General features: G+C 39.9%; 1 protein-coding gene and 1 pseudogene across 1 annotated transcript in view; one reads left to right on the top strand and one right to left on the bottom strand.

The window, feature by feature from the left end:
• MYO1B (myosin IB) overlaps positions 1–15,339 on the bottom strand; it is a 169,958-nt gene extending 154,619 nt beyond the window's left edge. The window contains exons 1-3 of the mRNA XM_089687686.1: positions 15,241–15,339; positions 15,107–15,147; positions 12,438–12,532 (exon numbers count right to left, since the gene is read on the bottom strand). Of these exons, the coding sequence (XP_089543812.1) occupies positions 12,438–12,532; positions 15,107–15,147; positions 15,241–15,339 (235 nt within the window). The remainder of the gene's footprint in view (positions 1–12,437; positions 12,533–15,106; positions 15,148–15,240) is intronic.
• A 10,936-nt stretch (positions 15,340–26,275) lies between these two features.
• On the top strand, positions 26,276–26,390 carry LOC149454200 (U2 spliceosomal RNA; annotated as a pseudogene).
• The last annotated feature ends 1,050 nt before the right edge of the window (positions 26,391–27,440 follow it).

Genomic DNA, 27,440 nt, shown 5'->3' with positions numbered 1-27,440 from the left:
AAAACTGAAACTGAAAATAGTTGACGCTGGAGAAGGCTATAAGAAGATAGCAAAGCGTTTTCAGATGTCAATATCCTCTGTTCGGAATGCAATTAAGAAATGGCAGTCATCAGGAACAGTGGAAGTTAAAGCAAGATCTGGAAGACCAAGAAAAATATCAGACAGAACAGATCGCAGGATTGTGAGAAAAACAATTCAAAACCCACGTTTGACTGCACGATCCCTCCAGAAAGATCTGGCAGACACTGGAGTTGTGGTACACTATTCCACTATAAAGAGATACTTGTACAAATATGGTCTTCATGGAAGAGTCATCAGAAGAAAACCTCTTCTACGTCCTCACCACAAAAATCATCGTTTGAACTTTGCAAATGAACATATAGACAAGCCTGATGCATTTTGGAAACAAGTTCTGTGGACCGATGAGGTTAAAATTGAACTTTTTGGCCGGAATGAGCAAAGGTACGTTTGGAGAAGAAGGGGCACAGAATTTAATGAAAAGAACCTCTGTCCAACTGTTAAGCATGGGGTTGGATCAATCATGCTTTGTGGTTGTGTTGCAGCCAGTGGCACAGGGAACATCTCACGAGTACAAGGAAAAATGGATTCAATAAAATTTCAGCAAATTTTGGATAGTAACTTGATGCCATCTGTGAAAAAGCTGAAGTTTAAGAGAGGATGGCTTCTACAAATGGATAATGATCCTAAACACACCTCGAAATCCACGGGGGATTACATCAAGAGGCGTAAACTGAAGGTTTTGCCATGGCCTTCACAATCTCCTGACCTCAACATAATTGAAAATCTATGGATAGACCTTAAAAGAGCAGTGCGTGACAGACAGCCCAGAAATCTCAAAGAACTGGAAGACTTTTGTAAGGAAGAATGGGCAAAGATACCTCAAACAAGAATTGAAAGACTCTTGGCTGGCTACAAAAAGCGTTTACAAGCTGTGATACTTGCCAAAGGGGGCAGTACAAGATATTAACTCTGCAGGGTGCCCAAACTTTTGCAGACGCCATTTTTTGGTTTTCTGTTATTTTAAAAGTGTAAATGATGGAAATAAAATCTAACTTTTGTTGACATATTATAAGAATGTCTAATCTGTAATTTGATGCCTTTTGGAGAATTTTCCATCTTTCCTTGGCTTCTTTATGCACATTAATACACATTTTTAGCTGGGGTGCCCAAACTTTCGATCCCCACTGTATATATATATATATATATATATATATATATATATATATATATATATATATATATATATATATATATATAAATAAATTATTTTCCTTTTATTGTTGAACTAGATGGACTTGTGTTTTGCTTTTTTTTTAGCCAGACTAACTATGAAACCATTCAAGGGGTTGATTTACTAAAACTGGAGAGTGTGCAAAATGTGGTGCAGCGGTGCCAATCAGCTTCTAACTTTGGCTAGGTTCACACCTATGCAGTTTGCGTTTGATCCATTTCTGCAGTGCTTTTTGTGGTATTGCACATGCGTTTTTGATGTGTTTTGCATTTTTCTAGGGGTTTTTTTGGCCAACTTGTTGCTGGGCAGAGTAAAAACACAAAACGCTTCAAAAACGCATAAAAAATGCACTACATGCATTTCTGCAGCATCTCCATTGAAGTCTATTTAACCAAAATGTAACTTTTGCGTTTAAAAAAAGTCCCTGACCCTTTCCAAAAATCGCATCGGGTGAAAACACGGAGATGTGAATGTGCCCCACAGGAAATAATTTTAAATGGACTGTAGTGCGTTTCTGCAAAATGCAAACCGCTTAGGTGTGAACCTAGCCTTCAGCTTGTTCAGTTAAGCTTTGACAATAAAACCTGGAAGCTGATTGGCTACTATGCAGAGCTGCACCAGATTTTGCACTCTCCAGTTTTAGTAAATCAATCTCTAAGTGTAAATGTCCCACATTCTGGTTGGGACCTAAGTAATAAAGAGGGATTTTATGTATTATTTTTATTTGCGTTTTTTTGTTCTCCATAGTGGGGGCCTCTGCAGAAACAAATCATTTATAATAATGAGGCATTGGCTCCCTGTTAACAACAATATATCACTGTTGAAATGATTTGTTGCTGAAAAGGAATGTAGGGCAGAGCTGGATGTTGTCTGTACTGAATACCAGTAAGCACCAACAGAAAGAACACGCCTAGCTACATGTTCACAACAATGATGTCAGGTCTTACAGACTATACGGTTTCCCAAACACATTTTGTAAAAAAAAAAGTTTAGTTAAACATTGCAGCTTGTATATCCTGTTTAATAACCTTTCACTTGACAATGCAATTTTTAATATCAGACATTTACAAATAAGCAAAGTAGCAAAAGCAGAAGTTGGGAATCTATAATGCTATGCAACCTCACTAGAAAATGGGCCTTCTATAAAACATTTAGTGGTCCAGGGGTATGGAATTTCAATTGAATTAGGTCTGGTAAGACTTTCTTCCAGCATAGGTCCAAAAAGCAATGTTTGTGCGGCCTAGCAACCAATCTCCCACTTTCAGCTCCTGCTCTTTGTAATGACCTACCATCTCTCCTGTCCTCTACTCTGCTGCAAGGATGACAGCACATTTGCAGTGGGGAAAGAAGCAAGACAGGGACCTACACAGCGGCCAGGCAAGAGAGAAAGACAGACCAGGCTCCTAATGGTGCAACTACAGCAGTCCACATGGGCCTGACACTTTTGATTGTGCTGATTTTTAGGTGATGTACAGATTAATATCAAACTGAAAGCTTGCAATGAGCCAGCTTTGCATTGCTTTCAGGCCACCTTTATTATTCAACATAGAAAGGCTGGCCATAGATGATGCGATTTTCTTTCCTGCAACTATGGGTTGCAGGAAAGAATCACTTGAGTCCCCTATCAACACAGTCAGTGTTGATGGGGGAATCCCTCTCGCTGAGCTTTTGTGTTGTCCCAGCAGGGAGGAGACCTCCCCAATGGGAGAGCACATAATTATTGCTAACGGCTATAGCCACTGGGAATATTTGCATGAAAAATCCAACTGGCTAGTTGTACAACAAATGAATTGGGTACAATCAGCCTGCCTATAGATGGTTCAAATCACAGCTGGTCCCTGGTGAGCCAGCTAGGATTTGAACCATCTAAGTTCACAGGAGATCTTCCCACGCAACAGCAAATGTTTTTCAGTCTCCTGGCTAATTTTTTCACAGCTCTTGCTGTCTCCTCATCAATACAGAAATGCTTCAGTCCCAGCCCCTCTGCTGGACCCATTTTTTTTACTTCCCAGACTGGACTTTCAGTCAGCTTACTTTCAGTCCGCCTACACAGACTTTCTGGCCTTTTCACACAAGGACTGCCTTTGTCTCTTGATAATCTCCATCTTTTAATTTCTTCATCAGAGCCAGAGTTTCCACTATGTAACATAGACCATGGTCCAGGGTTCCATGGCTGTTGGGGTTATTTGCTAGCCACCCAGGTCACTCGAAAATCCTTTCCCTTCATGTTCCCAACATGCAAAAATGTCCATAGGCCAGATTGCAATGAGTATTTGCTGTGTGGAAGCTGGGGACAAAAAGTAGCTGAGAACAGAAGTCAAAATGTTTTTCCATAATATTACTTTACAAAAACTGATAGTGGTATTAGAGCCATTTTTTTCTTAAATGAAAATAAAAAAAAATACTGGCCTCTCCTACTCAACAGTGACAGATGCTGTCAATCACCGCTGTGGACGAAGAGAAGAGGCATAGCTTTTCCTCTGGGTGTCCAGCAATAAATGACTAGACTCGGAGTAGAGTGGGAATGAACAAGGAGACTCCTACAGGACTCAATAGATCACAGCAGCACAGGGGGCACAGAAAGAATGGGCATCAAGCAGCACGGCCAGGGGACAATTAAAAACTAAGTGGAGGAAAAAAATGACAATGCCATTTAAACTTGGAGGAAACAAGGGAAAAAAAAAAAAACAAGAAAATAATTCAATAAAAAAGTGTATAGAGAAGAGTTACTAATAGGACAACATCAGCTGGCCGTATCAAGTTGGTAAATAGGATATTCAGCACATCCTTTCTGAAACCTCTTCTGCTGGAACACTGCATGGACAAAGTCATAGCTAGCGAATACATAAAAGCTATGCTTGTATGAAAATACAAAGTCCCCTACCTAAAAATGCTAAGTGCAAGTGAACAGAGTAAAAAAAAAAAAAAGAAGAAAGGATTAGAAGTAACTTGCCTGCCACCCTGGCTTTTGGACACTTTTTGTAGGATGACATCACTGGGCTTTTTCCAGGGATCCTGAAAAGCTGAGGAGCCCAAATCTCTTGAAAGCCTTTTGCTAGAGCGAAGCTGGACTCCACAGCTGAAATCTGAGCTTTATAGGTTTTCCAGGATCTATAGCGTCAATATCACCTACCTACCCAGAATGTAATGCAGAAGTATTTTCATTTTCGTCCAATTTTTTCCTTCACTAAGTGTTTCTTATTGTGGGGTTGCAGAAAAAAAAACAAACGTAAACCTTGCATTTTTTTACAAGGTTAAATACAAGGTCTTCTACTTTTGTAGTCCCCTACCTAAAAATGCTAAATGCAAGTAAACAGAATAAAACAGAAGAAAAGAGTAGAAGTAACTTGCCTTCCACCCTGACTTATGGACATTTTCTGTAGGCAAGGATGACATCACTGGGCTTTCTCCAGGGATCCTTAAAATGCTGAGGAGCCCAAATCTCCTGAATGCCTTTTGCTTTCACAGCTTTATAGCTTTTCTGGGATCCATGGCTTCAATATCACCTACCTACTCAGAATTTAATGCAGAAGTATTTTCATTTCCGTCAATTTTTTTCTTTCACTAAGTAGTTATTAGGAGGGGGGCACAGGGCGACCTGCATATTGAAGGTTTTTTACCTTCATGCATAGAATGCATGAAGATAAAAAACCTTCGGCTTTTAGAAACACTTTTTTTTATATCTTACTGCTATACCAAAAATTCTGTCGTATTAGTACCATGTCTCATGTTTCTGTTGGATTGGGCTAATGTAGTATTATATGGCTGCCAAAAGTATGGAACTAAAAATCATGTCTTTATTAAAAAAATAATGTAAGACACTAGTTTATTTCTATTCTATGTTTTATATATGCATACTGTGCATATATGCACCTCACCTCTGAGTTATCTGGATTACATTATATCACAGAGTAGAATGATGCCACCTAAATAATCCATTCTAAATAGAGTTGATGTGGTGTCAAAATCATTTTAGAATGGTTTCATAAGAACTTTGCCCTCTTAGACCACCAGAAGTGATTCATGTATCTGGTTATGGTATTGATGCGAACTGGCATTTCTGAATAATAGGCATTAATAAATGTCAGTTCCTGTAGGAAAAGGATGTAGACAAAAATGCTGTATGGTTGAATCATGTAATTTTCTGGGCCATGATATTTTAATGAAACCTAAAATATTTACTGTAAGGGTAAAATATTTACTGTAAGTTTATGACTATTAGCTAGCTTGACTCCCTCTGTGTGAGTGTAGTATCCCCCCCCCCTCCCCTCCACCCTCGCTTTGGCTGTATCTTATCTCTAGCCTCTTTTTTTTTTTTTTCTTCATCTGATCTAACATTCTGCTGAAACTTTGTGATTTGTACAGTACCGCTTGGACTTTGAAGAAGGGGACATACCCCGAAAGCTTGTCCTCAAAATTGTATGTTAGTGCAAATAAAAAAAGTATCACGGACAGTACTCAATTGTTTCTACTGTAAGGGCAGAAGCAATAAAGATCTACAGCCTTAGCATTTTTGGTACAGGCTTGTACGAATACATAGTTTCTTACTGCACTTCTATACCCTGTATGAATTGCCCATGAGAATAATTTTAAAACACGATAACCAGTTTTTTTTTTCGAACAAAATAATGGTAACAAATGCAAATGAGGATATTTTAAAGGAAAAAATCTTCACGTGCAGGACTTTAAATGAGCAGGCATCAACCATGAAGCCCTAATAAAAGTTTGGCGTTTTAAGGAGAAGGTACTGTAGTGGGATGCAAGTTCCTAAAAGTTGGGGTCCCACCTTAAGATTGGCAACCTCTTTCTGCCACTCGACCAGGTTATATAAGCAGTGGCCGTGGAGTGATTGGGATTTTTGGTGGGCAACAAAGCAGCACAAGAGATGGTACTTACATTTAAGATTATGTGTCCCTTGTGCTGGTGGTGCCTGATCTCATAGTCAAAGTAACTGTAAGGCATAAACATTTTTTACTACAATGTGTTCCTTGCATTAAGCTAGAAAAAAATGATTTAGGATGTTATACCACCCTCTCACCCCCTATACTTATCTAAGCCCAATCACAATCTAGTGCTGTGCCTGTGCAGCGACTCTCTCCTTTTCAATCGGTGCCACGATTGGAAGTGGCTTGCTATGGTGGCACACCAAGAAGAGGAGGAGCCAGGAGTGCTGGTAGGATATCAGAGAAGAAGAGGATTGGGGCTGCTCTGTGCAATTCCATTTCCCAGAGCAGGCAAGTATAACATGTTTGCTAGTTTAAAGGGAAAAAATTACTTTACAAATGCTTTAGAACTATATTAATCCAAAAGCCAAAAATGTAATATATTGCAGCTTACCAAAAATTAGCTGTAGGCCGCATTCGTTTTTGTTTTTGTTTGGTTTTTTAAGCCTTTAATTGCTCTGTTTTCCCCTGGTAATCTGGCCAGTAACACACCTCCTGTAATATACAGGCACCACTCTGGATGAATAAGCACAAAGAACAGATTTGGACAGCAGCATTGTCATTCTCAAGGGACGTAGAAGTATTTGCAAATTTTAACACAGTAATAAATTAAAGTTGAACTCCAGGTAATACGTTATAAGCAGTTACAGCGATAGTTTCCTTTTGGTATAAAGATTTTACATAAAAATAAAAGCTGAACATTTAAGCACCCCTGCCATTGTTAAATTGTCAGTCTCGCCCCTGTAACTACAAAGAGCTTTTCAATAGAAACAGATGAAAATATTAAAATTCAAAGTCACAGGACTCTAATTTTCAACTATTACAGTCAGCACCAACACAAGGGACACTTTGCATTTAATATAAGTACTGTCAATTGTGCGGATTAAAAAAAAAAAAAAAACACCTAAACTTAGGCTTTAATCTATAGACAAATACTAAAATTAGAATGGCTTTAAAACAAATTTTGATAAACAACCAAATAATACACTAATGTATAATAATGTAAAAGAATGTCCCTTATTTCCAGGGAAACTACGTTCTGACTCGTAAAGCAATACACAGTACATATTCCTTGTTCCTAAGCACTGGAGACATTGTAAGGCAATCCATTTGCCTAATAAAAAAAAAAATCCCCACCTCCCAACAGGTATATGAACTTGTACCACTTATGAGAACAAGTCCTATTCACAAACAAATTCATTTCAATTCATTCTGTAATCGATAAAATATGGTGGGCCTGGTGATTCCACACAAATTCCAGACCGCCTCCCTTCTTCAAACCAGCAAGTTCTTGTCACTTCAGCTCAGGGCCACGTCAGATGGGCGATTCCTTGCAGCTACAAATCAGTAATGCCAGCTATTAACGGGGATTTGTGGCTTTCAGCGTAATCACTATAGTCACTGGTTATTTGTACCCAAAAAATGATTAACAGGTACAGGTCAAAGTCATGCCATGTCGTCAGGTTGGTGCTTGTTGCTACAAATCGCACATCATCAGTGTTTTGTACTAAGCCATAGATGTGAAAGTAGAAGGATTGTTTCTGGCAAGCTTGTTGCTGACATAAAACACCACACAAACATTATTGCTGAGCGACTGAGCTGCAAACCTCTGTAAAATTAGAAGTCAGTGATTCCACAGAAAATTACCGACTTCCTTAGCAGGGAATCACTTTTAAAAAAAAATTGCTGCAAATGAGTCACCCTTCTGACATCGCTCTTACTACATACCAATGCTTTTATGAAACTACCAGGAAAAAAAATCCAACTCTTCGAAGCATAGTTCAATTTCACCATCCCAAAATGGCACCCATAAATACCTAAATGTAAAGAGACTTAATTTCCTAAATAAGCATTTTAAAGAATATGTAAACCCAAATTTTCACATTACTGGTATGTGCCTGCTGTACTATGTACTTGTATGAAAAAGTATACTGTTCTCCTTGCATTTCCTCCTTTGTGTGAAATCCCTGGTGTTCCTGCCAGTCCCTCTGCTTTCCTATTAAAAACTGAACAAACTAGGTATGAGAGCACAGTATGAACTGTGCTTGCTGAGAACTCAGACTTCTGCTGACATGCCCTAATGCGCAGCTATTCATTGGAAAGATCAGTGTACTGCTGTTTCTCCTTCCACAGCTAAGATTCTTATACAGCTGAGAACAGACGGTATGTGATCACTTACATAGAAGGGGAAAAAGGTATTTTTAATGTTTCTTAAACCAAATGGGTTGTTTTAGCCCGGTACTCTCTGGCTGAAGCCTGAGAAGAGTTCAATCCTACTCATAGGCAATACTCCTTTTTTTCTTACTTCCACATACTGTATGTACTCTAGAATCTATTACATCTTCCTTCCTTCAGCACCATTACCTCTCATGACTGCTGAGGAGCATAGGCTTGAATCCCAACTGATGATACCTTAACCTTGCCCATATAAGAAAACACAAGTAGTATAATTTATTTGGAAAACGGACAAGGCCACAGCTTTATTTAAATTCAAACACAGACCATTTTCAAATAAAACCATTTTAACCACTGCCAGTCACAGTTGTACTGTGAGCACATTTTAACATTAGGTTAAACCAGTCAAAAGAGGCCTGTCCTTACTATAAGTGCTGGACAGACATTAAACCAATTCCAACTTCCAATCAAAGGGACAGCCCAATACGGCAACTTTTATCGCTGGCAAGGTCCAAAATCCAAGAATAGGGCGGGAGGGTGGGAAACCAACACAGTTCTTCAAATGTCAAGATTTTACCTCAGAACATCCTTATAAGTGAGTTCAGGCACCACTCCTCTCATCTCATACCATCTGACCAATATTCTTCGGTCAATTTACATATCGCTTGTAACCATGCCCAACTCCCAGCCATGCCACCATCAGTCAAGGAGCCCTCATTGCATTCTTCCTTTTGCCCCATCCCATGGACTGGTCACAGTTTTCATCTGATCACTATTTCTTCCCTTGTTCCTAGAAATCTGGACTCTACGTGGGTTATGAATGAAACTCGTCTTGCCAATCCCACCTACTGTCAAGACATACAAATTGCTCTTCATGTGTACCCCTCCTTCAACAACACTCAAGAGGTCACCACCAAGACATTGTGGGATGCCCATAAACCTGTTGTCAGGAACACATGTATACAGAGAGCTTCTGCACTTAAAAGAGATAAACAAGTGGTAACAGCAGCTGGAAGGGGAATATCAATTCACAAGCAACCCAGCGTCTATCCTCCATGAGTTTAGGAAACATCTGGCTAAATTGCACACCTCTGACAATGCCTTTTCTCAAGTGCAAGCTGATAACTTCCTTGCACACCCTCTCCCCTGCTCACAGGGATCTTCTTGATCAACCTATCTCTGTAGAAGTCTTCATGCAGGCCATTGAGGTGTTAAAATCCAACAAACACCAACAAGATGGACTTTCACCTGCATATTATAAAGAAATGATTGGATATCTTAGTCCCCCTTCTGGTCAAAGCATACAATAGTCTATTTAATCAACATACCTTTAGAAAAGAGACCCTGACCGCCATAGTGACTAAGATACCAAAGAGTAATACAGACAACACAACATGGTTTAACTACTGCCTAATTTTGCTACTCAACCATGATATTAAACCTTTAGCAAAGATCCTCTCCTTACAACTCAACTCCATCACTGAGTCATTGTTCAAACAGACGGGGGTTTATCCCCCATCGTCAGGCCAGTGATGCTATCTGCAGAACATTTTTGATAATTCGTATGATTCAAAAATGACAAATCCTAGCCTACCTGTTGTTAGACATCAGGAAGGCCTCTGACTCATTCTCCTGGCCAGGAGAATGAGTCAGAGGCCTTCCTGATGTTTAACAACAGGTAGGCCAGGGTTTGACATTTTTGAATCATACGAATTACCTGCTAGGGCAGAGGAGCTCTGGCCCACATTTTTTGCAATGGAACGCATCATTATATTCTCACACGCAGGCATACTTGAAATATTCTGGACCTAAATCTTATTACTTTCCAATCTTAATGGAAATAGGCAGGGATGCCCTCTCTTGCCCTGTTCTTTGCCTTGGCTGTAGAGCCATTTGCACAATGGATCTCTTTAGGGTGCTACCTGTAGCTGTACCTCCAGACCTTGCAAAGACACTCTCTTTCCTATTTTTGGCAGACTGCTAAGCCTAGAGGGCCTGGGCCTTTCACACCAAGTGAAAGGCTATCATGCTGCAAAATAGGCCCAGTTGATGAAATACCACACTATGGAGTTAGAAGCGGCAGACTGTGATCCCCTTACTATTTATAATATTCTGTAGCTCAAAGCTACCGAGCAGACTAAGGTATTCAACCCTTTTATTCTTTTACCTCTGTGATTATGGGATTGTGTAAAACAATGTTTTAAATTGTTCTCCCAGCATTACCCAATACTGTCATATCTTTTTTCCTAGCAAGTCACCCCACACTCTTTTGGTGTATGGTCAGCCCTAGCAGGCCCCAATGGGTTTCTGTTGTTCATTACATTAAATTAGTCCTTCCATCTTCCAAGGACAGAGGTCTTCTGATGTTTGCAGATCTGTTACGTCGACAAGTCTTCTGTGAACCAAATGTCCATGTATGAACACATGTGCAGCAAAACTTTTCATTTGGTGGCCCTCGTTTCCTGTTTGCATTCCCCTATATTAACCACTCTATATGCACTCCCTCATCCTGCACACACAAGTAGATGTCTGACATCAGTGTCATGACAGAACCAAAGGAGTGGAACAACATCTGGCAGGCTACAATTATTATATTATTAAACAGTATTTATATAGCGCCAGAAAGGTTTGCTCAGCGCTGTACATTATAGTGGGGGACAGAACATGAGACAATACAGTAACAAAACAATACACGAGGGGTTTCGAGGGCTCTGATCTTTCAAGCTTACAATCTAGTTTACTAAATCTCATTTACAGAACTTACAGCCCTGGAAACCCCATTTAAAGTGCTCTCCCAATAGTATCTAGCCCCGGCCCGCATAGACAAATTTGTACTGAATTAATCCTCAGACTGTTTGAGTCGAAGTGTTTGGGATAATATCAATGCTATTTGGTAAAGCCCTCTCCCCTGATCGTACTGTAGCGCTTCTCAACAAAAACACTGCAGAGTTCACAAAAACACAATTTAAATTACTCTTGCAGATTACCACTGGTGCTAAATAAACAGTTGCATAGGCCTGGAAGAATCATCTGCCTTAAGGAGACTAAAACTAGAACAACACAGGCTATGATTCGTGGAAAATAGAGGCTACTATACAAGATAGAATGCCCAAATATTCCAAGGCATTGCATTCATGGATGGATCTTTTTTGCCCTCAGATACAGAGAAATCTCTCCTAGAACTATGAACACCTGTTGGCATGCTCCCCAAATGTTATGCTATAGTACATAGTGGTTCTCTCGGGATCTCCCCCACCTTACCCTTCTTCTGACTCCTGTTTTATAAAGTTTATTCTTTGCAGTTATAAGTTAACACCGCTGGATTAAAAACCTTTGGTTGACTAGCAGCCTGTTTAGGCTCCCTCTGTTGCTATGTGATTTCTCATCCTAGCAGTGTCCTTTGACTATGTACCAAAATGTACAGACAATATACATTATTAGGGATGCACCGATACCCTTTTTTGATCTGTGATTACCAATCCTTTCGGTCACGTACTTGCCGATACGGAGTATCGATACTTTGCAGTGTGATGTCCGTCAATACAAAATGAACACAAATTGCACCGCAAAGAATAGCATGTGATTTGAACAGGAATGCGATTCTTGTCCAAATTGCATGCAGTTTCCCCGCTACACCTGTGTGAACCCAGGCTTGCCATAGCCTGAGTTCACACAGGAGAGGTGCAGGAAGCCTCCCTGCACTGCTCCAATGCAGAGCGAAGAGTGGGCGTGTGGGGATGTATACCATTGAGGCAGATGATCCAGATTCTCAGCTGTAGGAGAGTATAGAAAGCCACAGGGTTTTCAAAGCCCTGCTGCTTTCTCTCCTCTCCTTGTAGGGATGACAGTTTGGGTATTTAGAGACATTTTCACAAGTATGTGTTCTTGTGAAAATACTTGTTAGTTATCGGCACCAATACCGGTATCGATGCATCCCTATATGATGCACAACATTTTGTTCTGAATGTATCACTGTACTCAATCAAATTTGTGAAAAGAAAATGTCACATTAAATGCACTCCATGTACTGCTGTGATGTCAATGGTTGTTATAAAATATATGTGTACCTGTTTTTCCTGCTCCACTTTCCCCAGTGATCAATATGCACTGATCCTTATCCTGGTCCCTCAGAGAACGGTAGGCTTCATCAGAAAGGGCATAGCTGTAATACAAAAGGATTTTTTTTAAAGAGTTAAAAAAAAAACTCAATATAAAACCAAAGAACAAAAATGTATTTTCAGAAATATTTGTATAGCAATTCCCCCAGTGAAAATGCATTTACATTCCTTTTGTGCTAATGGGCAGAAAAACTAATATTATTAGGGCTATGTAAATACTGTGCTGCAACCGTGAGACAAGCGTTTGACTTGCAGTTGTGGCATGGCCCAATCCACTTAAACAGAATGCATTTGGTGGTGGTACTGTGCACCAAATGCAACATGAGGTATAATTATTTTTTATGGCCGTGAAACAAAGCATTGCCACAGTGGCATGTATAAAACCCCAAGTGGATGCATGTCATCTTTAAGGTGTTTGGTTGAGAGTGGCGGTAAACCCACAGCTCGATTGCATATTTTTATAAAGTATTTTTTATATTTTTACCAAATTACTAAAATTTCCTTAAAATATCTATTACCATCTAGTGGCCAAATGTGGTATTTTCCATTTTACATCAATGAAAAACATTCAACCAGCACAGCAAATAGTCTAACTTTTTTTTGTTCTATTCACACAGAATATACATGCACTTTTACTGGGTGAAGCGTTATGCTAAATTTTTATAACTATACCCTATCATCTCCTAGGGAAACAATGTTCACTTACTGTATTGCATATATGGAGGAGCAGGATTGTTTCCCTAAGACAAGGAGCATGTTTAGACGACAGAACAGCTCTCCCTTTCTTTATCTTAATAACAGAGAGAAGTGTTCTTTAGCTCACAGAGCTGACCTGGCTGGTAACACTGCTTTAATTTTAGTGCAGCACAGGCAGAGAACCAAAGTTGCAATCTCACTGGATTTCTGGCAGGACCAACCAGTATTAGTGTGTTTGTCAAGTCACATGCTCATATTTTCAACAGAGACACAACACAAAAATGAGGACAAGAAATTACAAAAATGAAAAGGAAGAAACCGCATGAAATATGAACATGAAACACACGTAAAACGTGTCTTGTGCTGCATTACGATTTAATGTAATACACTAAAAACTCATTATGGGCTTTGAGGAATACACATTTGTATTTGTTAACACGATGTGTAAACAAGCTCCTAATAACACCTAGTTTGGTCCAATGCTTACCGTAACCTGCTTAGTAGCCAACTAAAGAGTAGCAGCACACCAATGAAGGCATGACGCATACCTCTTATACGAATGTCAAGATGACACTGTGTAAAGCAATCCAGCCTTGATTGGCCCCCCTCTCCCAGTCTAACCTCTGCTGTACAGGAGATCTGGTAAAGATAATGCCACAATTCCTGTACTAGTTGTGTTTAACAATAATGCCTCATGTCTAACACTTTTAATTTCATTGACCAGAATAATAATTTATTCTGGCCACTGAAATCAATTAACGCTCAAAAGCTAAACGCGCCTAGTGTTAACAAGCGTTTAGGCGTCTTTAAACATGTCAAGTGTTTTTTTTTTCTGCCAAGACGCTGCTGCTCTTGGATGCCTTGGCCCTGGGTTTTTTTTTCCTGCTGGTAAACGCTACTGATACTAAAAGCTTCTGAAAGTTTGTGTGTGCATGACACATAGGATAACATGGAGGACCGTTTGGAAGCAGTAAATGAAGAGCCTAAGGCCCCTAAAAGTGGCTGAAAAATGCTCTGTGTAATATATAACCTAACTAAATTGTGTTTTTTTTCATAGCTGTGTGGGGTCAGTATTTAAAGCATGCTAGTGAAATTACATTTATTTTACAAGATGAGTCATAGCTATAGTTTGCATAGATTTTGAAATCATGTACGATTACCTAAAAAAAAGTGAAGAGCAACAGGTTGTTGGACATGCCTCAATCAGAGAAATTTTAAACTTGAATAAAAGAGTCAGAAACAGCCACAGGTAGTCTGTAGAACTGCAAAGCCGCAGGCGTTACACTGGGTTAGGTAACATGTAACAGATCAGGTGACTACATCTGGCAAAACCCCATTCAATCCGGTCAATTAAAAAGCCCTAAAATCTGATTTTTTTTAAAAAAACATTGTAGATGGAAAAGTACAACATGCAGACAAACATCTCTGCTGCAAGATTACTAGAAAGGGGAATATTTTGGTCCTACTTTTCCCATCAACTTGTTTGTTGAATTGAGAGCATCCAGCAACCAAAGATAACCTCCCGTTAAACATGTAAAAAACATTCTACTGTATAAAATATATCTCGGAATACAGTTATTACAAATATAGGTAAACATATTCTCTCTCACTCCTGCTTTGGGGCACAGAATAACTTTATAAACTCTGCCCTTTCTTTAACATCTCCTGGTTTCACACTTTAGGGATCACCATTCCGATATATGTCACAGGCAGGCCTCATTTCTGAATCTGCAACAATGTCCGTATTCATCTCGCAGGAACTTGATTAGCGGGGGTCTTTGCAGAACAACTTGCAGTGGTTTACAGTCAAATTGCACCTTTATATGAGATCCAAAAATGTGTTCACTAAAATTAATTGCTGGGATGAAAGATTGTTTAAGAGCACAATTTTATATCCAAGCAAGAGATCCCATGGGTCTTACAATTCATAGTCTTTAATCTGAAGCATCAAATTGTCTATTTTCTAATAATATAAAACAAATTTCCATTTAGTAAAATAAGCTCTAGCTTTGGTTCCAACCTTTTCCACTTTTTTTCGAAGATTTACAAAAGTTACCCAAGGATTCAATGATAAAAGTTGCTCCATGTTGGTCGGATACTCTCTATCATCGCTGGTAGTCCCCTTGGGTAACACACAGATTGATCTATTGTCCATTGCTTGCAGATTTCTCAGATTCTGTTGCTATGGTGTGTTATTACATTATGTTTTTTACTGAAAAATGTGTAGCACCACATTAAAGTAATAAACCCTGCACAACATGAATTCTAAACTATAAGAGCAAGAAGAGACATTGAACCTTTGGTTTCAAGAGATTGCCATCACAGAAGCAGATTATTACCAAACACAAATTAAAAACATTCTTCGCAGGTTCCAGGAGTATACTTTTCGGCCGATCTTTTACCGATAAAAAAATCTGCGCATGAGCAGTGACCTGCAAGAGGAAGGCAAAAAGAAGAAGAAAAAAGAAGAGGAGGCTGAAGAAGAAGAGAAAGAGGATGAAGAAGGGGGGGAAGAGAAGAAGAGGATGAAGAAGAGGAAGAGGATGCAAAAGAAGAGGATGAAGAAGCTGAAAAGGAGGATGAAGAAGCTGAAGAGGAAGAAGAGGATGAAGAAGAAGAGGATGAAGAGGATGCAGCAGAGGAAGAAGAAGAGGATGCAGAAGAAGAGGATGCAGAAGAGGAAGAAGAAGAGGATGCAGAAGAGGAAGAAGAGGATGAAGAAGAAGAAGAGGATGAAGAAGAAGAAGAGGATGATGAGGAAGAAGAGGATGATGAAGAAGAAGAGGATGAAGAAGAAGAGGAGGAAGAAGAAGAGGAGGATGAAGAAGAGGAGGAAGAAGAAGAAGAGGAGGATGAAGAGGAGGATGAAGAAGAGGATGATGAAGAAGAAGAAGAAGGAGGAGGAGAAGAGGAGGAGGAGGAGGAGGAGGAGGAGGAGGAGGAGAAGGAGAAGAGGAGGAGGAGAAGAGGAGGAGAAGAGGAAGAGGAGGAGAAGAGGAAGAGGAGGAGAAGAGGAAGAGGAGGAAAAGAGGAAGAGGAGGAGAAGAGGAAGAGGAGGAAAAGAGGAAGAGGAGGAAGAGGAGGAAGAGGAGGAGGAGGAAGAGGAGGAGGAGGAAGAGGAGGAAGAGGAGGAGGAAGAGGAGGATGAAGAGGAGGATGAAGAAGAGGAGGATGAAGAAGAGGAGGAAGAAGATGAAGAGGAGGATGAAGAGGAGGATGAAGAGGAGGATGATGAAGAAGAAGAAGAAGAAGGAGGAGGAGAAGAGGAGGAGGAGAAGAGGAGGAGGAGGAGGAGAAGAGGAGGAGAAGAGGAAGAGGAGGAGAAGAGGAAGAGGAGGAGAAGAGGAAGAGGAGGAGGAAGAGGAGGAGGAAGAGGAGGAGGAGGAAGAGGAGGAGGAAGAGGAGGAAGAGGAGGAGGAGGAAGAGGAGGAAGAGGAGGAGGAGGAGGAGGAGGAAGAGGAGGAGGAAGAGGAAGAGGAAGAGGAGGAGGAGGAGGAGGAGGAAGAAGAAGAAGAAGAAAGGGGGAAGAAGAAGAAGAAGGAGGAAGAAGAAGAAGGAGGAAGAAGAAGAAGGAGGAAGAAGAAGAAGAAGAATAGGAAGAAGAAGAATAGGAAGAAGAAGAATAGGAAGAAGAAGAAGAGGATGAAGAAGAAGAGGATGAAGAAGAAGAGGATGAAGAAGAAGAGGATGAAGAAGAAGAGGATGAAGAAGAAGAGGATGAAGAAGAAGAAGAAGAAGAGGATGAAGGGGAAGAAGAGGATGAAGAAGAGGAGGAAGAAGAAGAATAGGAAGAAGAAGAGGATGATGAAGAAGAAGAGGATGAAGAAGAGGATGAAGAAGAAGAGGATGAAGAAGAAGAGGATGAAGAAGAAGAGGATGAAGAAGAGGAGGAAGAAGAAGAGGATGATGAAGAAGAGGATGATGAAGAAGAGGATGATGAAGAAGAGGATGAAGAAGAGGAGGAGGAAGAAGAAGAGGAGGAAGAATAGGAAGAAGAGGAGGAAGAAGAAGAATAGGAAGAAGAGGAGGAAGAAGAAGAAGAGGAGGAGGAAGAAGAAGAGGATGAAGAAGAAGAGGATGAAGAAGAAGAGGATGAAGAAGAAGAGGAAGAAGAAGAAGAGGATGAAGAAGAAGAGGATGAAGAAGAAGAGGATGAAGAAGAAGAGGATGAAGAAGAAGAGGATGAAGAAGAAGAGGATGAAGAAGAGGAAGAGGATGAAGAAGAAGAGGATGAGGATGAAGAAGAGGATAAAGAAGAAGAGGATAAAGAAGAAGAGGATAAAGAAGAAGAGGATAAAGAAGAAGAGGAATTCCAGTCCGGCAAAAAGTGTCCCTGCAGAGAGCCCCGCTATTTCTTTGACAGTTCCTTGACATTTATAGCAGTTGCAACATTGTATCTATTTGTTTCCGAATAAAAACATCTGTATCCTAAAAGGATACAAATAGATATATTGTTGCAACCGCTATAAATGTCAAGGAACTGTCAAAGAAATAGCGGAGCTCTCTGCAGGGACACTTTTTGCCGGCTGTAGACGGGATGAAAATCAGCCGATTTTTTTACTGTTGCTGGTAACGTCGGCAGCTTGAACGACCGATTTTTCATTTTTTTAAAAGAAAAATCGGCCGATTTTCGACCCATCTATGGCCTGCATTAGGAGGAAAGCTACATTTTAGACAACAAAATCCTAATTAACAAGAATTCAACTACAGGTGAGTCTAATTCATTAAACAGGTGTCCAGCAGACAGTTGATTATAAAAGGGTGTTACTTAAAGAAAACCCCTTCCCATTTCATACTGTCAGGAATGGCACCACATGGAAGAGAAATGTCACAAGGCTTGAGAAAGAAAATATTTTCATTGCACAAGAAAGATGAAGGGTACAAGAACATCAACAAAGCTTTACTTAGCAGTCAGAATACTGTAGCAAATGTGATACAAAAATTTTACAAAGCTGGAACTGCAACCATCTCACAGAGACATCCAGGCTGTCCATGGATGTTAACTCCTTGACAGGAGCGTCTTCTAATGAGAAGGGTTGAAGTAAATTGCCATGCAAGTTTACTGAAGTTAGCTAAAGCAGTAGAAAGCCAAACTGGGGTGATTGTTCCTGTGACACAATACGGTGTACACTGAAGAGGAATGGAATGCATGGGTATCATCCAAGAAGGAAGCCTCTCCTAAAGCCCATGCACGAAAAAGCCCACCTAGAATTTGCCAAAGCCCATGCTGAAAAAGAAGATGACTACTGGGACTCTTGTGCTCTGGAGCGATGAGACCAAGATAAATGTTTGGAATGGGTGGCTTCAAAACTGTATGGTGTAGCAAAGGTGAGGAGTACAAAAAAAAATGCATGGTGCCTATAGTGAAACATGGTGGTGGCAGAGTCATCCTGTGGGCTGCATGGCTGTTGCTGGTGTCAGGGAGCTGCATTACATTGAAGGTATAATGAATTCACAGATGTACTGCTCTATATTGAAAGAGAAGATGCTACCATCACTCCGTGTCCTTGGTCGTCATGCACTTTTCCAACATGACAATGATCCAAAACACACATCTAAGGCCACTGTTGCATTACTGAAGAACAGGGTGAAAGAGATCCAGTGGCCAAGTACATCTCTTAATCTGAACCCAAACACCTACTTATGGGGAATTCTGAAGAGACAAGTTGAGCATCACTCTCCATCCAGCATCCAGGCTCTAAAAGAGGTTGTTCTTGAAGAATGGAAAAAGATATATGGTGCAATATGTCGCCAACTTGCTCATTCCATGCCTAAAAGACTTGGTGCTGTCCTTACAAATCATGGAGATCATACAAAGTACCAGATGTAGCAGTTTTTGTTGTGGAGTGTATTCATTTTTGCATCAACTAATTTGAGTAAAACTGAAGACTTTGTAATCCAAGTTATAATATTAACCTTACTTTCATGTAATGAGCTAAACATATGTTCTATAAAACTCAGTTTTGTCAAAATTTTGGAAATTCTTTGTGTTCATTGAGATATTGATTAAAATATTACTTTTCAAAAGGGGTGTACTCATTTATGCTGAGCACTGTTTATCTACACAGTATATACATATACACACACACAATTTTCTTTTATTATTTATTTTTTGTTATTTTAGTGTGAGAATGCAGATACCAATAGGACTGGCCCCAACATGTGTGCTGTAGAATAATTCAAAGAAAAAAGTAGTTATTTTGATAGTACCGTTTTGGATTATTCTGGTGTTACTGAGTCCAGTAGTAGTCATTAACCATTGCTGCCCAAGGACCTCCCTGTACATTCTTGAGTTGCAATGGTTATACCAGGAAGTTGCATGCATTTTTCTTTTTTGGCTGGCGATGTTCTTTTTTTTTATAAAAGTGATCCTAGCAGCTAATTAGCTGCTCTCCTACCACTGCTTCCCAAGCTCTCCCCTCCCAGTCCTGGGACCGCAGACAAAAGTTCAGCCAGCTGACTATAGAGATGGTCGAGTACCAGAACATTCCCAACCATCTCTATGGTCTAGGAATCTGGAAGCTACAAGTATTCATCAGTTTGTTAGAAAAAAAAAATACTATTAAGAGTGCATTCATTACTGAGCAATATCCTGACTACAACTCAGTCTTATCCACAATCATTATTCCTTCTCTACCTGGGTAGACAAATAAGCTATCTAGGAGGAGAAAGTCAGCAACTTGGTTGGCAGGCCTTGTGAAATTTTGCTATGGGAACTATGAGTACTCTCACTGTCCCTAATATGCCTGCTACTGTCAACAACTCACCTGTTTTTAACTTTTTATTTGTAAATCCAGGTACTATTTTCATAACCAGCTTACTATGTGTACAAGGGGAATGCTAAAATTTTATGATTAGTTCTCTTCCTTAAAAGGACAAAATTAAAGTCAAATTGTGATATGGAAACCTTTTACAATGCCTTCTCTTTTGCTTTTTTTGGTTAATGGAAACAGTATTGTTCCAAGACTTAAACTAGCACACTGTGCAGTACAATAAATTCATACGTATTCTATCCCATCCCATCCTCACAGGCCACAAATTAAAGCATTTTGTGAATATAGGACAAGTAGCTCTAGAGTGCCTTGAAAAAGTATTCATACCCCTTGAAATTTTCCACGATTTGTCATGTTACAACCCAAAACGTAAATGTATTTTATTGGGATTTTATGTGATAGACCAACACAAAGTGGCACATAATTGTGAAGTGGAAGGAAAATGATAAATAGTTTTCAATATTTTTTACAAATAAATATCTGAAAAGTGTGGTGTGCATTTGTATTCAGCCCTCGAGTCAGTACTTTGTAGAACCACCTTTTGCTGTAATTACAGCTGCAAGTCTTTTTGGGTATGTCACAGCTTTACACATCTAGAGAGTGAACTGTTTGCCCGTTCTTTGCAAAATAGTTCAAGCTTAGTCAGATTGGATAGAGACCATTTGTGAACAGCAATTTTCAAGTCTTGCCACATATCCTCAATTGGATTTATGTTTGGACTTTGAATGGGCCATTCTAACACATGAATATGCTTTGATCTAAACCATTCCATTGTAGCTCTGGCTGTATGTTTATGGTCATTGTTCTGCTGGAAGGTGAACATCCACCCCAGTCTCAAGTCTTTTGCAGACTCTTAACAGGTTGTCTCTGAGATTGCCCTATATTTGGCTCCATCTATCTTCCCTTCAACTCTGAACAGCTTCCCTGTCCCTGCTGCCGAAAAGCATCCCCACAACAAGATGCTGCCACCACGTTTCACGGTGAGGATGGTGAGTTCAGGATGATGTGCAGTGTTTCGTTTTCCGCCACACATAGCATTTTGCTTTTAGACCAACAATTTAAATTTTGGTCTCACCTGACCAGAGCACCTTCTTCCACATTTTCTGTGTTCCCCACATGGCTTCTTGCAAACTGGACTTCTTATGGCTTTCTTTCAACAATGGCTTTCTTCTTGCCACTCTTCCATAAAGGCCAGATTTGTGGAGTGCACGACTAATAGTTGTCCTGTGGACACATTCTCCCACCTGAGCTGTGGAACTCTGCAGCTCCACCAGAGTTACCATGGGCCTCTTGACTGCTTCTCTGATTAATGCTCTCCTTGCCCAGCCTGTCAGTTTAAGTGGACGGCCATGTCTTAGTAGGTTTGCAGTTGTGCCACACCCTTTCCATTTTCGGATGATGGATTGAACAGTGCTCCGTGAGATGTTCAAAGCTTGGGATTTTTTTTTATAACCTAACCCTGCTTTAAACTTCTTCAAAACCTTATCCCTGACCTGTCTGGTTAGCTCTTTGGCCTTCATGATGCTGTGTGTTCACTAATGTTCTGTAACAAACCTCTGAGGGATTCACAGAACAGCTGTATTATTACTGAGATTAAATTACACACAGGTGGACTCTATTTACTAATTAGGTGACTTCTGAAGGCAATTGGCTCCAATTGGTAGATTTTAGTTAGGGGTACCAGAGTAAAGGGGGCTGAACACAAATGTATGCCACACTTTGCAGATATTTGTAAAAAAAATTTAAAAACAATTATTTTCCACTTCACAATTATGTGCCACTTTGTGTTGGTCTATCACATAAAATCCCCCCCAAAAATTTAAATTTTTTGGTTGTAACATGACAAAATTTGGTAAAATTTCAAGGGGTGTAAATACTTTTCCAAGGCACTGTATCTTCCCTTATCACAGAACATATTGCTTTTTGGGAAATAATACTACTGGCTCTAAGAATTGAGGATGAAGATAGAAAAAGTGAGCGCAAAAAAACCACACATAAAACACATTTATTTTTTTTTTTTATATATATATATATATATATATATATATATATATATATATATATATACACAGTGGGGATCGAAAGGCATCAAATTACAGATTAGACATTCTCATAATATGTCAACAAAAGTTAGATTTTATTTCCATCATTTACACTTACAAAATAACAGAAAACAAAAAAATGGCGTCTGCAAAAGTTTGGGCACCCTGCAGAATTTATAGCATGCACTGCCCCCTTTGCCAAGCTGAGACCTGCCAGTGTCATTGATTGTTCTCAATCATCGTCTGGGAAGACCAGGTGATGTCAATCTCAAAGGTTTTAAATGTCCAGATTCATCTGACCTTGCCCCAACAATCAGCACCATGGGTTCTTCTAAGCAGTTGTCTAGAAAACTGAAACTGAAAATAGTTGACGCTCACAAAGCTGGAGAAGGCTATAAGAAGATAGCAAAGCGTTTTCAGATGTCAATATCCTCTGTTCGGAATGTAATTAAGAAATGGCAGTCATCAGGAACAGTGGAAGTTAAAGCAAGATCTGGAAGACCAAGAAAAATATCAGACAGAACAGCTCGCAGGATTGTGAGAAAAACAATTCAAAACCCACGTTTGACTGCACGATCCCTCCAGAAAGATCTGGCAGAGTTGTGGTACACTATTCCACTATAAAGAGATACTTGTACAAATATGGTCTTCATGGAAGAGTCATCAGAAGAAAACCTCTTCTGCGTCCTCACCACAAAAATCATCCTTTGAACTTTGCAAATGAACATATAGACAAGCCTGATGCATTTTGGAAACAAGTTCTGTGGACCGATGAGGTTAAAATTGAACTTTTTGGCCAGAATGAGCAAAAGTAAGTTTGGAGAAGAAGGGGCACAGAATTTAATGAAAAGAACCTCTGTCCAACTGTTAAGCATGGGGTTGGATCAATCATGCTTTGGGGTTGTGTTGCAGCCAGTGGCACAGGGAACATCTCATGAGTAGAAGGAAAAATGGATTCAATAAAATTTTGGATGGTAACTTGATGCCATCTGTGAAAAAGCTGAAGTTAAAGAGAGGATGGCTTCTACAAATGGATAATGATCCTAAACACACCTCGAAATCCACGGGGGATTACATCAAGAGGCGTAAACTGAAGGTTTTGCCATGGCCTTCACAATCTCCTGACCTCAACATAATTGAAAATCTATGGATAGACCTTAAAAGAGCAGTGCGTGACAGACAGCCCAGAAATCTCAAAGAACTGGAAGACTTTTGTAAGGAAGAATTGGCAAAGATACTTCAAACAAGAATTGAAAGACTCTTGGCTGGCTACAAAAAGCGTTTACAAGCTGTGATACTTGCCAAAGGGGGCAGTACAAGATATTAACTCTGCAGGGTGCCCAAACTTTTGCAGACGCCATTTTTTTGTTTTCTGTTATTTTGAAAGTGTATTTGCTGGAAATAAAATCTAACTTTTGTTGACATATTATAAGAATGTCTAATCTGTAATTTGATGCCTTTTGGAGATTTTTCCATCTTTCCTTGGCTTCTTTATGCACATTAATACAAATTTTTAGCTGGGGTGCCCAAACTTTCGATCCCCACTGTATATATATATATATATATATATATATATACACACATACACACACTATACATTGGCTATAATGTTTACCTTAAGCTGCACAGAAAATATTTTTGTCTTCATGCACAGAATGCATGAAGTTAAAAAAACCCTGAGCCTTTACAACCACTTTGATATGCCAATTTTTTTATACTGGCCTTGGATACATTTTAATATGCAAAGTCATCTCTTAGATGCCCTTTTTCCCAAAAGAAACAATTCCCTATTGAAGGTGGAGAGGACGAATGTCACAATCTTCCTTTCTCCAATTACAGAATGGCTTGAATTTATTGAAAAGTACACAGGGCTTTTATGATTGGAGGAGGTGCCAAGCTCCACAGTGTTCCATGTACTGAATGTGCTGCAGGAACCACAAGTCTCAGTGTTGGATGATATCACTGTCTGTGCAAATGTAAGATAAGTAATGCGCGTCAGACATGGGGTACACATCATTATAGCCAATTTATTTTAATTTGCAAAAGGCTAGAAATCGGTTTTGGCTATCCTTCAGCCTTAAATGTTATTTGCGGTTTATTCACCCAATCAGACCAAAATGTGTGTGCGCGTGTGTGTATATATATATATATATATATATATATATATATATATATATATATATATATATATATATTTATTTATTTATTTCAGAAAATGTAGGATTCACAATAAACACAGTGGAAAAAAAACAGATTTACATTTTTAGTATGTGAAGAAAGGAGAAACAGTACCACTAAAAGGTCCAAGATTTAGCAAGCAGCTCAGCCCCCTCTCTTACTTATCCTGATCCGGTGATATGCACGAGAGCAGTATTTCCCCCCAAGCACAGCCAGCGAGTAGGAGCGGGGGGCGGTGCCGAGCCGGCTCTGTATGTCAATGGACGAGCACCACCATAGCAAGTGCTTTGCTGTGGGGGCACTAGGCAGAAGAGCTGGCAGGGGAACCGAGAAGGGGAGGATCGGGGCTGCCCTGTGCAGAACCATTGCACAGAGATGATAGGTAAACAAACATTTTGGGGGTTTTTTTTAATTACCTTTAAAATCACTTTAAATTAAATAAAACCAGAAATTTGAAATACATAACCTGGATAATGTAATTTTACCTTACAGTATATAACACAAAGATTTAAAAATCAAAGGCTTAAGCAGACCTCTCAAACATACACGTATGCCTATAATGCCATACATAAAAATACTGTCCATTTGCCATGAAACATGAAAGTATCATGTAGAGGATCTGGATATTTAAATTATTAAAGATTGTTTGAGGTTTTGGAAAATTACTTTTCTGATGTGAAGCAGTTTCTTAGCATATATAAATAGTATACAGAACATATCTGTATTTTAGTAAAAGAATCCTTTATAATCATGGAATATGCCACATCACTGAATTTTTTTTAACCTGGAAGCACTAAAAAGGAAACTTTTTTGGGCATACTGTAAATTATACCACTACAAAGTGCTTTAAAAAATAAAACACCAGCCACAAGTAGCTCTGCTTTATTTCAATGAAAAGGCATCTGTAAATTTGCTGTGTAATGACTTGGAAAGTAAAAGAGCGAATCTTTGCAAAAATTACAGTCATTCAGTAACTGGTATTATTCACTGAACAAGGCACATGGGTCTAAAGTCAAAACATTCACTCAATGTGCCCTAATTTGGGAATCAAAAAGATGCTCTCATGGTCACAGGAGATAACTTTCTGTGAAACTTCTTACATTTCTGATTCTGCTTATTTCACCTAATTAAAATCAACATTTCAAAGAATCTTATTGGTTTGAGAAGCTTCTTAGTACTGACGTTTTTTAAATCAGACGTTCAGTAAGTAAAAAAAAAAAAAAAACAAAGGTCTGCAATGGGTGTGTTTAGAAACAGTCCTTCAGTAACACAGGGTTCCCAGATTATTAAGATTAGCTTTGAAAATGGATTGAAGTCAACTGCTGAAGTACAGCAAAATCTGAATAAAAAAGAAAGGATATCTATTCACATTGAGAAAATCCAGTTCTAGACATTTGTCAACAATGGACTTCTTTGGAACTTGACAGGTATTTTAGCCCCTCACTAAGTAGGCCAACATTTAGGCTTTAGAAGATCACAAAAAAGGCAGGCAGATGGCAAACAGCTGGTCACCAGTGATCTCCTTACAGCTGATCGTGCCACCATTACAGTGTTGCTGTGTAGAGAAAGTCATCTTGGTAGCAGCAGGGCTTTGCTTCCTCAAGTCAGAGCCTCGAGCATGGAAACTGGTAAGCTGCATAGTAGTGATATCACCAAATATCACTCTAAATCTCACAAGACTATTATTACTACAGGTATTTATATAGCACCATAAATGTATGCAGTGCTTTATATATATATATATATATATATATATATATATATATATATATATATTGTGACAGTAGGCAGGTGAAATCACCTGGTTGCGTCCTGGATGGACGATATATTTGTCCGAGATTCAGGGTTTATGGGGATTTGTACCACTAGAGGGAAGTGCTGAGTCCTTCAGCACTGAGATAATGAGCCCAGCTGAAGGTAGTGGGCTCATTAACACTTGTATAAAGCTTCCCAGAGTGCTTAGGGAGTTGCTCCACCCTGGAACCAGATCTGTGCCTGAACTGTCTGGGGAGCTGACCTGTTATCTGTGTGCAGAGAGACCAAAGCCTGTGTGGCTAACCTCCCAGTACTAGCAACTAGGTATAGCAGCAGGCTGTATATCGCTTCTCGGCCTTTTGGCTAAGATCAAGTGTAGTATCTGTTCTTATCAGTGTCCAGTGGGGGTGCTCCCGACCATTCTAGTTTACGGGGATGGTTGTTGTATAGTACCCTCACTGGTATGATGGGGGTCCGGAAGGCTAGTACCGGAGGGATAGAAACCAGGGAGCGCCATGATTCGTTCTGGGGCCTTGGGAGTAATTCCTCTGGGGAGACCGGAAAGACCCAGTACCTCCTGATTTGAACGTGCTACCTTGGTCTGGCCTGGGGCTGGGGACGCAAAAAGTCCGCAAACTCAGTGCCCCCTGGGGAAGACGCTCTCAGGGGTGTCACTAGTAACACTTGGGTGTGGGACCCCACGGTGTGAAGATGACACATGGCCACTGTTTTTCACCTCTTTTTGCACAGCGCCCTAAGGACCAGGTCTTTTGGCTAAGTCCAGGGCAATTTTTGCTACAGGCCTCAGGGCCTGGTCTGTGCACTATTAGGCACGGTACCACTTTTTTATTTTATTCTATTTATTTAAACCACTCCCACGTTTTGTCACTTTTTGCTTTCTTATGTGTGTGTTTTTCACGGATGGAGGGTGTGGGTCCTCGGGCCTTACCTGAAGTCTAGGGGGAGGATGTGTGGCCATACGGTTCCTTCCTCCCCTGATCCCTAGGGGGTTTTCTCTTCGGGAGAACCCCCTTGCCTAGTACTGGATGTCCGGCTTCGGCTGGGCATAAGGAACGGTGGTCCACCAGGCCTTTTGGCCAGGAGGACCAAATGGGAACCTTGTCCCTGTCAGGAGCTTCGTGCCCCGGGGGATCGGGTGAACGGTCCAACCCTTTCGGGGGTAGGACAAACACACCCCTAAGTGCACGTTTTTCGTGTGTGTGTTCTTGCACTTGCACTTTTTTGCGGACACTTACGGGTTTTTACGTTATAGTTGCACGTTTGCGGACTTAAAAAAAAAAAAAAAAAAAAAAAAAAGCAGGCTGTACCTAGTGGGTAGCTAGGGAAAAGCTGTTGTTGCAGTAAGTAGCCAAGTTGGCCAGGATTTATTTTGATGTCTCTTTTTGTTTATCATTTTTTCTGTAAATATTGTAAATAAATTGCACCTGTTTGTTTTCACCTCCACTATTGTTGTGCTGTGCCTATCTTTTTGTGTTGTGCACCCATCC

The sequence above is a fragment of the Staurois parvus genome, unplaced genomic scaffold, assembly GCF_062004578.1.
Source record: "Staurois parvus isolate SC_StPar_1 unplaced genomic scaffold, SC_StPar_1.0 ptg000434l, whole genome shotgun sequence".
In the NCBI taxonomy this organism is placed as follows: Eukaryota; Metazoa; Chordata; class Amphibia; order Anura; family Ranidae; genus Staurois; species Staurois parvus.
Note: the sequence above shows the minus strand (reverse complement) of the source record. Positions and strands in the feature narration are given on the sequence as shown.